Consider the following 16592-nt stretch of genomic DNA (forward strand, 5'->3'; position numbering starts at 1 on the left):
ATTTTACTTTATTTTCTCTGATCTAGATACCGTAAATTTAAAATGCGTTATATGCATAATGCTGAAGAAGGGACTCTTTCCCTGCTTTTAGGTACACGGAAGATGTAAAATCCTCAATGAGATATAACCCCTCCCCCCTCCCCCCAACAAATCATATTATTATGTTGTATGACACTGAATGCTTTTTCTTTTAAAAGTTGAATTGTTGAAATTGTTTAATATCCACATTTCAAGATGTCTTTATGACTGTGTACAATGATTGATCCTGTGCGCGTGTGTGCGTCTGAAATATATGCAAAGTTTGTCTTCATAATTCACACAGATTATATACAATACAGACAGTTAAAAACAAGTATATCTTATTTTAATTTCACGTCACAAAGGAGAAAAACTCAGATATTACATTAATTTTCCATTTTTAGCGAACAGATATTGATATTTTGTGAGTTTTCAAAAAATAAAGAGTATTTGTATACACGACGGATTTGGCTGCAATAAAGTGCTAAGCCACAAATTCAAAATGTGACTTGAAAAATCCTCTTGAATCCACCAAAATAACAGGGTAGTAAATTTCCCCAAGACACTATTCAATCTTGAGTATGTAAATGTTCATATACGAAAAAATAGGCCTTCTCGAGTCATTAACCTGATTTATGGATTTTTTCAAACTTTCAAAAGCGATTATCTCAAAATGAACATTGTGTGGGTTAGCACCATAATGCACCGACCCCTTCAATTCTGTAAAGGGGGGCGCAAGTAATATTTCTGGTGCCACTCGGGTTCCAGGTTTCATTTCATTTTTTTTTTTTTTTATTTCGTTTGTTCTTAACAAAAATAAAGGGGGAGGGCGTGCGCCGGTTGCTCCCCTCAGGATCCGTCACTAGGACTCTGTTTTATTTATTTATTTACTTATGTTTTTATTTGTGTATTTATTTTTATTTTTTTTTTGCTTGTTCCAGAAGAGCCATGGCAAGATTCGTGAAACTAAAATAGTGCACGGTATAAACGTCACTTGCCTTTATACTATACATCGTACCAACGAAAATTTCCACCATAAAACTTCTTGCGAGAATAAAATGTATTACTGTTTAGTGGCGGGCTAGGCCTATCAAACAGCGCGAGTCTTCTAATGATATCATAGAGGGAGCCCATTATGTAACTGTTTACCATGTCTTTCAAGTTCTTCTTTCATGGGCAATCGTACATGTATATTCGAGAATCTTATCTCTCTGGAAATTCGCGAAATTTAAATGCACGCAAACATTCCTCGTTTTACTGGTTTAAAGGCGATTTCTATTGAATACAGTGATCGGTTGCAAACCCCCTGATGTCCTGTGGATATAGGGCCTATCCCTCCCACCCCCCCCCCCCACACACACACACACCGTCCCAGACAGTCACTAATTGATAATCCATCACATACATGATCACTCGCTTAACAACATTGAGGGGAAAAAAAAAAACAAAAAAACACTGAATGTTTAAAAAGTTATCTACGGCTGATGATAAAGGCCTACACTGACGCCCTCGATTAAGGCCTATGTGTGTGTGTGTGTGTGTGTGTGTGTGTGTGTGTGTGTGTGTAGGCCTATTAATGGTTATGAAACATACATAGGACTATGATACACAAAATAAAACAAATAAAGAACTAATTATACATTTTATTGCTTTTATAGTTCGTTATTTCATCCGTTGTCCTCTGTCAACGACAAATGTTTTCTGCAGCCCATGATTTCACATGCATTTGTCTATGATTATGTGCATATAATGAATAATGTTCTGTGCTGAATAATGTCGACAACATTTTAAATATAACAATTTACAATATTAGCGACAGCGACTCATTTTGCCGTAAGATCTATCTCGGGGTAAAGCAAACTTGGGCCTAATGACAACAATAATACCTGTTGACTTGATGGAAAGTAAAGACTCTGGTTTGTGGATTGGTGATTATTGTTAGAGTACACCTACACCAGGGAGGTGGGACCACCTCCCTGCCTATTCTTTTCTTTCCTGCAGAGAAAACGAGAAATTTGAGAGAAAGGGAAAAGCAACAACAACTACATGGAATAACAACACGTGTGATGCAATCTCGCGAAAAGGAACAAGGCTTAGCCTATCACCAAGGTGCTATGAAGATCATTTACTATAAATACTTCTTTTAATCACGTACTTTGTTGTAAAATATGTCAACATTTTATTATTTCAAAGTAGCTTCGTATGATTCTGGACATATAGAATCTCCATACTCCTCATTAGTTTAATGAAACTTTGTACGTGATAAAGTCAAGAAGAACGGCCTTCAATAATTATCAACTGTTGTATGTAATTAGACTACGATTATACACACAGGCTCTGCATAATATGCTGCAGCTGCACAGTGTAGACGCTTGCGATGTGATTGTGCAATATGTTTACAGCCTGCCGAGGCATGCAGTTGGTGGACGTAGTTAGTGACATGTCTCGTGCATCATGCAGGGTCTACTTACAGTGAACGAAAACGGATGATGACACATAGTGCAAGCCAGGCTGTTAGCTTCAGAAACAGTTAAAAACGAGCGATTTGTGGACACCAACCATCAGATCCTTTGCCTATCCATGGATGTAACAGCAGCACGATGACGGAAGCAGCAGTGCGGATCCTGACTGGCATCACTGGGAACATCGCATGATCACGATGACATGAGCTACACTGTACAGACAGTACAGTACTACAAGTACATAACATAGACTGACTTGAGAGAATTCGAGAACCAGGCGACAAACTAAATGTACAATCATCCAAGGTGCTGACAGTGGAATAAAACACGTCTTGTTGCTCGGGAATGAGGACTTCACCTTCTTAGCTGTAGCTTGAAAAGCACTCACAAATTAGCTACCTGTTCGCAAGCCAAGATGGCGGGGGGAAATTCTCTTGCCAAGGAGTTCCATTCCTTGATGAAACACATCAAGAAATTTTCTGATGGACAGGCAACTGTAACAGAGTGGGACGAAGAATCACTCAGCTGGTTTCGTGTCCTGATTGAACCCAATGACGGTTACTACAAGGATGCAGAATTTGAATTTGAGGTAAGCCGGGCAATTCACACTGATTCATGATGCATTTCTCTCCATAAACATTTCATAAAACTACATTGCACATTTTTAAAATATTTTTTATTATGACAATAAGGGTGGAATCTTGCAAATATGTATTAATGTGTAGAAATACTACAGTATGATAAGTATGAACATGGTCAGCACTGGTCAGAGTCCGGTAAATTCAAAATGTCTCTTTAAGAAATGTTAGGCAGACAAGGGAAGTTTTGCTGAGATGCATGACAGGCAAGCTAGCATACAAAAGTGTACCGTAGGCAAACTAGACAGAAAGATCCGTCTGTCCGGAGGAGTCTTTTATTTTTTTGACGTTATTGCTCTCCTCCATATAGGAGGGGATCCATGAAGCCAGACGCAGTCTCCGTAGAACATACAATGTACGGATGCACATGTATCCCGATGACCAGATACAGACCGATCTTTCGGTCAATAGGCAAACAAGACTTGCCCTGCATCACAAAATGTGTATTGCATGACAACTTTAAATGAAAGCATACAAAACTTTATGTAAGAGCTTCAATCCAATAAGCAGGAATACTTACAGTGGAAATTGATTTAATTAGGAAAGAATAACATTTCACATATTTTATCATGAATACTATAATGCAGTGATCATTTTTTTACAAAGACATGATGCAGAATAGGGCAGGAGGAGTTTGTTCTATCAGCACTGCACTTGTTCTGCAATCCATGCAGGTACCATTTAAGCAAGACCTTTGAATACTTTCCTGTTGTGTTTTTATGCAGATTGACACTCTGAACGATGGCGACTACCCGGAAACTGCACCAAAGATCACATGCAAAACGGGTATCTACCACCCCAACATCGACACAATTGCACAGTCAGATGGCGACGTGTGTCTGAACCTCCTAGATGAACTGTGGACCCCGGAAAGCACCCTTGAGGATGTTATTCTGGGCCTTCTGTTCCTTCTGTACAATCCCAACATCGAGGATCCTCTGTGCTCCATCATCACTCCCGACATAGAGCCGGAGGAATTTGAAGAGAATGTTGCCAGGTCACTCGCGGGGAAGGACATCGATGGTTATCCCTATTTTTACCCCAATCCAAAATATGCAAGGCTTCATCCTGAGAGATGTCATATTGAAAGAGATGAAAACGAAGGGGAAGAAGAAGAACAGAAAAAGGAAGAAGAGAAAAAGGAAGATGCAGGAGAAAACAAGGACAAGGAGGATGAAGATGAAGCGAAGGAGGAACAGATGGCATTAAATGTGACAGAACATGTCTCACAAGTTGAGAGGGAGGAGACGAGAGAAGCAGAGGATAAAGGCATTTCCGTGGCAACTGAAGAGAGCATGAATGAGCAGCTGGAAAAATGCAGAGAAATAACCAATTATGAATGTAGGAATGAGCATGACGAAGAAGAAACAGAAAAGACACATAAGGAAAGTGAACTCATAGACAGAACAGATGATGATGTGGTCAGTGATGAAGATCTCGAACGAATCTTCGATAAGTGCACATTTGTGGAGGAGACCAACATGAGGAACAGTGGCGGAGCCACCAGTGATTGCTATGTAAGCTGGAGCAACATAATTTATGGGACTGATAGCTACTGTACTGTGAATGTGGGAAAGTTTTGTGAACAATGTACTACTGTTGACTATAGGTACCCAATTATTGGCTGCACAGTCTGTCAGCACAGAACTGCCAAAGACCCTGCGTGTACTGGTCTCAGGACTAGATCAGAACGAACACCCACAGTGGCATCTCGGTTCTTCCTGGCACTGCAAACTCGAAGCTTCCGCAGATGGTTTCTTTGACAGTACAGTAGGTGATGCCTTGTTGAGAGTTACTGCCAAGATACACTGTAATGTGTACAAGTTGTAATTTGTAGCAAATATGTATTAAAGCTCTTATAAAGGATTATATTAATTTATGGTTAATGAGTCTGAATTCACACACAAAAAGTAACTGAATAAATGAAAACACTTTTCGAGTGAATATCTGCTGTGATGCTCAAAACTGCAAATTATTAATTATTTCCCCCCCCCAAAAAAAAGTATCAATATTTATTATATGTTCACCTGAAGTGCCAATCAAAATATCAAAATGCTTACATGTCTTTGAATATGAATACATATTTGTACTTTTATAGTAATCATTTTCATCATTATGAGTATTGCTCAGAGAGTGCGTGTGTTCTACTTTGTACAATGTAGAGATTATGTATAGACTTTATGTCTTTCGTCAATATGATGACAAGCTCAGAGTTTTCTAGACATACAGTACATATGTACATAAACAATAAAGACTGTACACTGCATGCTGCTGTTGTACATTTGTACAGGTCTTCTTTTTTTTTTTTTCAAACTTACAATAAAAAGTGGAAATGCCCAGACATCCCCTAAATCCAGATTTAGTAATTTTAATGAGAAAGATATTCTCAAAGTTCAGAAGTTCACTTCCATGTTTCAATTTCCTTTCAAGAATAAACGTTGATACACTACGGTACACCATAATAAACTTTTTAAGTGTATTGCACTGCATAAGATTACAATGATGTAAAAAGCCTTTAATGTATTATAGGGGTGGATCCAGAAATTCCGTTAAGGGGGGGGGGGTGCAAACAATATTTCTGGTGCTGCTTCAGGGTTTCATCTTTTTATTTCTTTTGTTTCAATAACAAAGAGGGGGGATGTGCCCCCTCTGGATCCGCCACTGTATTGATCAGTGTTTTGCAGAAGAAATATGAAATTCATTTATTCCTCAAAAATTGATAAATTCCGTAGCCACCTAGATTGCAAGTTTAAGCTACTTTCCTCCAAAATTGAATCAAGCTGCATCTTGACTTACTGTGTAATTCTGTAAATGCTTTCCTCATGTCCGAGCCTGGATGCTTCATCAGCTCATCTTTATTTGGTATATAATTATTGTTTATATATGCATGTGTATGGAAAAAAAAATGACTATTATGTATTGTCAATATTGTCAATTATTACAGTTGATTACAGCGTACTGTATTTTGCACGTTTTTACTGCTCTTGTCCAGCGCCATTTAGTGAAGAGAAAAACAGTGTTTCGAAAGAGGGTGAGGAGATGCTACATTGTATATATGTGTGTGACAGTTTTGATACAGTGCAATAAACCTAAATGGGCAATTCCACGTTACTCACGTTACACTTTTTAGGCGTTTCTGCATATTGTAATTGTCATATTTTTTATACTGGAAGGTTTGACATACTCTCTGTTGCACAATAGATGCACAAGTCCTTAGTCTACCATGCAATATTAATAGAATTTTACTAACCGCATCCATACCAGAAATAAAGACAAAATACTTTCGTTACTCACGTTACATTTTTTGGGACGACATAAAAAGCCAACATGCCTTTATTCAAAAAGTGTCCTCATACTGGGCAGTATTTCAAACAACTGTTGTATGATTTATATAACTCATGTTGGGGTACTCAAATATAGGGGGTCAAAATTTTGAGAGCATTGGAAATATTTGACAGCGATAGCAAAATTGTCGTTACTCACGTTACACGTTACTCACGTTACATATTAGCTCATAATCACTACCACATAACTGACCACGAGAATTAGCTGGAAACTAAATGCTTTTGATGTATCTAACCTCTACAGATATTTTATCCCTAAAATAAAGCAATATTGTCACTCTTTCATACTTTTCCCACTATCATACGGTCCTATATTCCACATACTTTACTTTTCAGAGTCCGAGTAACCACTATAAACCGAATGCAAGAAAATATAAAGTAGTAGATACTAGTTTATGCAGTGAATTAAAATATTATCCTTCTATTCCCTTTCACAGGAACTTAAATGTAAGTCATTTTAATCATGAGTGAAACATTTGATTTCATAAATTGTAAACTACTTTAGAAATGTGTACAGTACATATGTCTACAAATTACATCCAACTACTGTTCCAAGTGTGGACTTTCCACTCTATGTCAGGGCTGCCAACTCTTGCGCAATTAGCATTAAACTCACGCAATTCATCAAATACATGTATCAACTATCTCTGATAAAAGAATTCTCACACTTAACCCCCAAAACAGCATGTAAAAAGAAAAAAAAAAGTGATGTCCCTAAAATCCCTGATTATCTGAACATGCAATTATGCCCAAGCCCAAACTTTTCAGATTTTCCCACAGGCAAATTTTCTCTATGGCATGTGTTGAAATCTTTACTAGAGTATGCACCAAATCCACCAGTTAAAATGCAAAATTGATGAAGTTCACTCCAGTGAAAAGGGGGGAGAGGAGACAACCCCCTTCCACACCATCCCCAACCCCCTCCCCACCACTGTCACTTCGATTAGTGGCTTGCTTACACTTCACCCCAAATTTTCACTCTAGTTTGGCAGCCCTGCTATGTACAGTCTTAACTGATCTACCTCTTAACCCAAAAATATTCTTGTATCTTCTGGTAGTGGTGAATTCCAACTTTGAGTAAGTTACTGTAGTTAAGCAATTGTCATTATATGGGGTTGATAATCCCAGAGAATAATGTATAAAAAGCTGTAACATCGAATATTCTTGTAAATGTCTTAAACACACATGTATGTGTATTTACCAGCTGCCAGAAAATGATTATTGTTAACCCCCCCCCCCCCCAACTCAAAAAAAAAAATAAATAAATAAAAATGGCATTGTAAAAAGAGACAATGCCAACTCTTGCTCAAAGTTACATCAGATATATACAGATTTTTGTTATGTAAACCTATTATGCTTACAATTCATTTGTAAATTGCATCGAGATGCAACATTAATTCCCATTGTCTTATGACTGCTCCACTAAACAATTCCCAAAATTGTACAAATTACAACCTTAAGCATTAAAAAAAGATCAAGCTGGCTCTAAAAGGGATTTAAAGTTATCCATAGCTGATATCTGAAAAGATATAATGTAAGGCTTAGAACTTAACCCAAAAAATACAATTTCCACGATTATTAGCCACATCTGGTTTGTCTAGTTTGCCAATCAAGATTTTCTTTGAATAGCAATTGTTTAGCCTATTAGATAACAACCAATTCAAGCAAGGCCATGTAAGGTTATTCACAAGACCATACTCTCTTTATGCTCCCTCAGCTTACTCAATTCACACAAAAAATTTTTGCTGTCATTGGTGTAGAAATATATTTGTATTTCGTGATTTTTTGGTCGTTACTCACGTTACACCCTTGTTACTCACGTTACATTGTTACTCACGTTACAATTTTTGAACCTCTCTCATTATAATACAACTGCATGGACACAACTCTTTCACCATTTTTCATATTAGGTAAAGGCAGTATGAAGAGAATTTCCATTGGCACTTTTTAAATCCAAGGGAATATTAAGATATGAAACTATTTGAGTATTTTCGTTACTCACGTTACATTAGTTTTAGCAGTTTGGCAGTATGCATTCTACCAATTCATGGGAATACGGATCATTTTTTCCTCACTGACAACTAGTAACTGATACCCAATACATCATAAAAATCAACAAATCAATTACATACCATTCTTTTATATTCTATGGATTCAACTCAAACATTCAAGTACATTTTCAATGTAATTCTCAATGAAAATGTAATTTGACTTTAAAGTGTAATATCTACCATTCTGGAGGTATATTAGTGTAAGAAATGGCTGTTCCACATGCCTAGACGTATACTGAACAAAATAAAATAGGTGGCAAGTTTCAACGAAACAATTTATTTTTTCACCCCATGACACCAATCTCATGGAATTGCCCAAATACATCTCAAGGCCCTCGCAATGTAAACCACTGGTCATTTGAAATTGGATTACACTGTACTGCATACATACTTCAGTAATCATTGTGGAACATACATGTATCATCACTCCTTTGTCTTATTGACAAAATGTTGATTAAATTGTACAGTGCTTACATTGTACAGTCATTCTACTTGCATTTGATTGACTCAAAGCAATGATCATATTGGCTGAATTTTATGCAATTTTATTATAATAGAAACTTTCATTTCTTCAATTGGCATGTTGAATGTATTTGAGAGGAAAATGTACACTGTAGGCATAAATAGCTTTAGTTATAATGGCGATGCAATGCTGTAGTATACACTGGATGACAATGTACACGTATGAAAACTACATGTACACTGCAAATTAGTCTTATTCATCATAAGACAGATTATAGTAACAAATCAAAATTACATTTCTTGTTGGCATGAACGACAGTTCTATTGAAGTGTTGGACTCATGAATAATTACGTTTTATTTAATGTTTTATCTTATGAAAAATAATCTTATTATAACTGTAACTCATGTTTGAAACATTTCATTCACACGCTGCCCATGCTGTAATTGTATGGTACACTTTGAGTTTCACACTTTATACTTAAATTTTAAAATTTTTGTAACACAAAATCAAACTTAAAGTCCTGGAGAATACCTTCCTTTCGAGCTGTGTATATTATTGTGTGAAGTTGTCGCAATAATAATGCATATATATCACTCTCTTGATAAAGAATTTCCAAAGAAGTACTTCCATATGTGATCACTTGCAGTGATTTAGGCCTACACTGTACTATGTATTTTATAAACATCAATTGCTATAGAATAAAAACTGAGAACACCATTACATTAGCAATTCAGGACAGTGAATCAAATTATTTTGGTGTAAAACCAGGTATATGATCTTATCTAGTTTTCATGTATTTCATTTTGGTATATTTGTGTGTATCTCTATTGGTTTGCACGTAATCAATCGCAAGTCTTGCAATTGATTGCAAATTTGGAATCGATTGCAACTCGATTTTCTGGCAACGCCTCAGTCTCATCGGAGAAAAAGAGCAGTATCGAAAGGATATTTCCCTAATTGTTCACAAGACGTTCACAGTATTGATTCATGTAGGCCCTAGAGATACACTGTACTATGTTCTGCTTTGATCAACTCAAAATACATTATTTTCGTCCGATCATGACACTGAATTATAGAAAGGATAAGCGCTTGTGTGTTTGTGTGTGTTTGTGTGTGCGCGCGCGCATGTGTGTGTATTGCAAGGATACTGCTGAGCTTTTAATGAATTTGTATACATGGTAGAAGCCGTGTACAGTTTTGGGTATTGGCACAATACATTTTACCGATTACCATAAATTTTATTGATGTTGATATACAGTGTAAATTTATGCACAATACAGTTATGCAAATATGTATGATATTATACATATACAAGTATAATAGGTAATAATAATGACATAGGCATCAAACAATAGATATGAAAACACAGCATTTTCAAAGACTAGCCTTTCATTTTGTTTCATTTTTACACAAGTTATACCTGTAGTATCATATCTTTATCATATATATTTATATTTATATATATATATATATATATATATATATATATATGAAGAGTTTGTTTGCAAAAACCGATAAGTCCATATTTGCCAAATGGAGATATTTGCGATTAAAGGTCAAGAAAAATAAAGAGAATAATAAGAAAATTTTTGCTTCTTTTGACCATATCTTCAAAAATATAGCTTTATATGTAGTAACCAATATATCATTTAAAAGGTATTATTTTGTACTTTATGAGAGAGATCTCACTTCAAAATCTTCAAAAATGGACTTATCGGTTTTTGCAAACAAACCCTTCATATATATATATATATATACATATATATATATATATATATATATATATATATAGAGAGAGAGAGAGAGAGAGAGAGAGAGAGCGGTTTCACATTTTATACTTCCATGATATTGGAATTTTGAGTTTACAGACTGATGATATAAAGACATGATACTACAGGCTATTCATCATAATAATATATATATATATACAATAGCACCCCAATGTGTTGGTCTTTAACCATCATAGTGAAGGTTGACTTGCTTTTTCTTTGAGACAAATATAAAAATGATGAAAAAAATATACATTGGGAATAAAGAAATATATTTTAAAAAAAATATTTTAGCATGTTTTCTATGTATTTTTTTTTTTTTTTTTAATATTTTGGTACATGTAAAAACCGCCCGTAACAGGTGGCCTTGAGAAATATATCAGATGTTGGGTCATTTTACCCATGTGCCAAATATGACGGCGATAAATCAAATAGTAAACAAGCTATTGGGAGAGCAATGTGCCTCCCCCCCCCCCCCCCTCCCCCTGGGCCTGGAAGGTGTCAAAATAGCTGGCCAGGGGCTTTATAGGGTTGAGGTTTTGAAGGTCAAGATGACTTTATCAGAGAACGTATAGTCATACGCCATGTACCATTAACACTATAAGGCCTATTGCTATAGATGGCGCTATAAATGTTCACGATTCCGTAATACCGATTTATCATGTCTGACCAGCCAGAGCCACTCCAGCAGCTTGCTTCCATTTTCATCATCGCTCGATTTCGTAACTCTGATTGTAAACAAGCATTATCTATGCATACTCCAATAAATATTTAGTTGTAGTGTACATTAAATTGCTATTCATGCATTGCGCGGTAGTCATAGAGATGAAAATAATTCTCGTCATTTACTGTATTGTGTTAATTTTGATCCGTTATGTTGATGTCCCAATATTCATCCCAATATTCATCATAATGAATAGTCTTCCAATGCAGTCACTATTTACTGGTGATTTCTTAGAAGCAGTAAGTTCTTGCCAGTAACTATACTACGTCTTTGAATGTGTTGTTCGTAATCTTCATGAGCAAATATTCAATGCCTGACCTACAATGACAAGAATGATGTAGCTGTACCTCATGCACGTCCCATCAAATATGTTTTACATCACAACCTTTGAATTGTGTACAAGTTTTATTTTACGAAATAACGTTTTTGTAAGGCATCATAATGTGAGAAGTTCGAGTAAAAACTCGATTAATTCCAATTACTCTTGAACTCTTCATCTGTCACATTTTTCAGTCATTAGTCTTTGTTAAAATTCGTTGCCTGATTTGTTTCATTCGCTTGTCTGTATATTGAAGCTAATATTTTAGATTCAAAAGAACGCAGAATGATGTATAATTAAAATCAAATGGATTCTTCTAACCTATCTAAATATTTGGAAAGAAACACACACTCGACAAAAGGGTGAACTGAGAAAAGAGGCTCTGGAGTCTATTCACGCACTTAATCTTTACCTAGCCGTGATAGCTGCAGTGCGATGAATGGGACAAAAACAGGATGTAAACCACTGTAGCGACTCCATTGAAGGGATTATCAGATTAAGCTGAAAGTAATCATGCTCTATTAACACATTCCGTCCATGCTTAACGCCAACTTCCAAAGCAGTAGCATTATCCTTTCAAAAGATATAAGAGTTTAAAGTGAAGAGTGTGCAAAGGATTTTCAAGAAATAAACAAGGGGCCTGTAAGACATATCTGATCACACTGCTCTACCAAAAAAGTTGTAGAAAAATTGCTGAAAAACACTTTCCCATTCATTTTATGATGAAAGAAGGACAGCTTTTTCAGAAAATGTGACAAACTCAATATTGAATCAGCATATTGTTTGACCCATTTCACCTTTGTGGAGTCCTCACGCAAAAGCAAGCAGCTGAGCGATTTTCTATTGGTTTTGTGATCCACGGTCACATAATTTATGTAAATAATTATGCTTATTCAATGTGTTGCTGATTGTATACCAGATACATCGACGTCTATTTATCATCTATTTATGAACTTGATTATATTAACAAACAAAAACTAACAGTTCTTACAATTGAATATAAGAACGGCCCAAGTCCAATTTTTGGCCAAATTCAGTTTGACATGGGAAATTGTGTATAAATGATAAATCCTAATTACCCCCAGAAGTGCCTGAAATAAATGAGTTAAATCTTATATGAATGTAAGAATGAAGGACTTGGGTCATTCTTACATTCATATTATAGCGCCCTCTCTCGTCCTTCTCTCATCTCTATAGCAGAATATCATGTATATGAATCAAAGAACGACCCAAGTCCATAATATGATTCAAAGAACGACCCAAGTCCATCACACAAAATGGCCTCTCCACAATTACTGTAAATGTTAATTGTCATAATAAATTTGCATATACAATGTTGCCTTCCCATCACAGTTAAATAGAATATTATTGGACAAATAAAAAAGATATGAAGTTTTTTTAAGTTTACTCGAAATGGTCTTCCATGGACTTGGGTCGTTCTTATATTCAGATACTCAATTATAACACGACGTTCTCGGTATGATACCTCTTCCTTCCAACAAGAATATAATAATCCTTCCTGGCCTTCTATATTCATGTTTTCTATACTTATCCAAGTTTGCAACACTTACTTACAAAGATTTACGAAACAGGACCAGTGGACTGCTTAAGAATCTAGATTGTACATTTAATAATTTTTTAGTTGTCACTTTTCTTTTCCTCGTTCCTTATAATACAATGTTTCCATGGCGGTTTACACCACTACACCACCATCCGGGTGACGGGGGGGGGGGGGGGGGAGAGCTGTGTAGATCATGCTCAATTGCAGCGTATAATCTGATAATTCCTTCATTGCTGTTGCTCCGGTTATTTACAACATGTGTTTTGTCCCTTTCACTGCACAGCTAGCACGGCTTGGTAAAGATTAAGCGCTTGAATAGACCCCGTACTTCAGAGCCTCTTTTTTTCTTTTTTTCTTTTTTCAGTTCACACGTTTTCAGAGTGTGTGCTGTCTTCTTAGTCTTCAGTTTAGTTTATAGGGGAGTCAATTTGAATTGAGGTATACGTCACTTTTAAAGCTTAGAGTCTGCTCTTTAAGAATCTGCCCTTAACTAAAATTCCATGTCTGACGACTTTTTGTTGGTTTTATGATGCAGGGTCACATACTTAAGTATAATAAAATATGCGTATCATGAACTTGAACTCTTAACAAAAACAAAAAGTATTATTGCTTTTCGTCAAAATCCCGTATAATGGACACTAAGACTCTTGACGATTTTTTTTTTTACTGCTTAGATTAAATGTGCTATTCTTAGATAGTTATCAATAAGATATTCTGTTGCATATAAAGGAAAAAGAAGTTAATTAGCAATTAATTACGTGCTGAAGCAACTGATAATAATATTGTTATCCATTACGTGTGTCATTAACGTTTACTCCTAACAAAGACAACAAGTTACATTTGTACTGATCATAACTTCCCGTCGAAATCACACGTATGATGGACATTAGATGCTTGACGGAGAAGTACAATGAGAGGCAGACTGGCGATTTTTTGACAAAAATGTCCTTCACTTCCATAATGGTGCACAAAAAAAAAAATAGATAAGTGCTTCATGTCGGTAAATGAGCCATAGATCACCATACAAGATATTACAACTGGTTTTTACATATTACAATTAATTCAATTAATCAATCAATCAATCAATCAATCAATCAATCAACTTTATTTTTCATTTCCATTAAATAAACAGGGAAAATTGTATACAATGCATTAGCAGAACATGTTTGTAATAATTCAACAACGGAAATTAACAAAATATTATAATGTAATCACGAGTAACAACATAAATTCATGTAAGGTATATACATGCATAATACAAGGATTAGAATGGAAATGGAGGGTCCCACTAGAAAGCAAAGCTTGCACGGCATGGGACCCTCAGAAAATACATAAGAGAACGAATAATGACTTAATGAAACAACAAAAAGATATATGAAACAAAATCAAAAATTAATTGAATGTCAACTAACATGAAATCAATGTAGGAAGGAAAGAAAAAAAGGAAAAAGAAAAAAAAAAAGCGAAAAAAAAAGAAACTACAACAAGCGCCATCGTGGACACAAGCAGACTGGATTTCATGATGTGAGAGTAATCATAAGATGATTCATGACATCCGCAAACATTTTCGGCAATTATTATTTTCGTTCGTCTCAACCTGTTGCCAGCTCATTCCTAATATTCAAATTTGCATAAAACGACCAAAGACGTTCAAATAGAAGAACCGAGAATAAATTTGTATGGTGCCCATTAAAATAGGGAAAAAACAATGTGATGCCTATACTTTATTACCAAGAGAATTTGTACTCAGCTCATTAATGAAATACTGAGCAAAAAACAAGACTTTCAGATTAAAACATGATGAATATGACGACGAAATAACATATAATAAACGTATATGTCACGTTTAAAGATTGAATCACTCTTGGTTAATGTATATATGCGTATCATGAAATCGAATTCTTAACAAAAACAACAAGTATTTACACATATATTGATCATAACTTTCCGTCGGAATCACATATAATGGTTACTAACATGACAAAGACGTCTAACGATTTTTTTTTTTTTTTTTTACTGCTCAAACATGTGCTATTCTTAGATACTTATCAATAAGATATTCTATTGCATACAAAGAAAACAAAAGATTTAATTATATAGCAAGTAATTACGTGTTGAAGCAACTGAGAATAATTGTTATCCATTACGTGTGTCATGGGTCATGTTTACACCTAATAATTTCAAGTCCTTTACTTCCATAATGGTGCATACGATCTTATGAAAAATTAAGTAAGTGCTTCATGAAAATGTCGGTGAGTGAGGCATGGATCACCATATGATATTACAAGAAGTTTTCAAATTTCGCATTTGCGCTTTCTAATTCAGTCAATCAATCAATCAATGAACTTTATTTTTCCTTAGCATTAAACAAACAAGGAAAATTTTATACAATGCAGGACATATTTGTAATAATTTCAAAAACGTAAATTAACAAATACATGTGATTCCGAGTAACAAAATAAATTCATTTTTAAAGGTATATACATAATGCATCATACAAAGATTGAAATGGAAAGGGGGGAGGGGGGTTCCACTAAAAAGCAAAGCTTGTACGGCATGGGACCCTCAGAAAATACATAAGAAAATGAATATTGACTTAATGAAACTACAAACAGATATATGAAACAAAATAAAAGAATTCAATGTCAACTGACATGAAATCAACTTGGAAAAGAAAGAAAAAAAAAGTGAAAGAAGAAAAAAAGCAAAAAAAAAAAAAAACTACAACAAGCGCCATTGTGGACACAAGTAGACTTGATTTTATGATGTAAGAGTCATCATATCATAATTCATGAAATCCGTATACAATTTCGGCAATGATTATTGTCCTTCGTCTCAACCTTTTGCCAGCACATTTCAAATATTCAAATTTGCATAAATGACCAAACACGTTCAAATAGAAGAACCGAAAATAAATCATTGTATGGCACCCATTAAATGAGGGAAAAAATAATATGATGACTACTTTATTACCAAGAAAGATTTGTAATCAGCTCACATAAATTGCTGAGCAAAAAACAAGATTTTCAGATTAAAACATGATGATTATGACGACGAAATTACATATGTTAAACGTATATGTCACGTTGAAAGATTGAATCACTCTTGATTAATGTATATATGCGCATCATGAAATCTAACTCTTAACAAAAGCAACAAGTACTTACAAATATATTGATCATAATTTCCCGTCGGAATCACGTATAATGTTCACGAACATGACAAAGACATTTAAGTTTTTT

General features: G+C 35.1%; 1 protein-coding gene across 1 annotated transcript; it reads left to right on the forward strand.

The window, feature by feature from the left end:
• Window positions 1-2511: 2511 nt before the first annotated feature.
• Window positions 2512-6220, forward strand: LOC140235990 (uncharacterized). The gene is made up of 2 exons (XM_072315976.1): window positions 2512-3069; window positions 3844-6220. The coding sequence occupies exons 1-2, from the start codon at window positions 2896-2898 to the stop codon at window positions 4879-4881; spliced, it is 1212 nt and encodes a 403-aa protein (XP_072172077.1). The 5' UTR covers window positions 2512-2895; the 3' UTR covers window positions 4882-6220.
• The last annotated feature ends 10372 nt before the right edge of the window (window positions 6221-16592 follow it).

Source organism: Diadema setosum, chromosome 12, assembly GCF_964275005.1.
Source record: "Diadema setosum chromosome 12, eeDiaSeto1, whole genome shotgun sequence".
In the NCBI taxonomy this organism is placed as follows: Eukaryota; Metazoa; Echinodermata; class Echinoidea; order Diadematoida; family Diadematidae; genus Diadema; species Diadema setosum.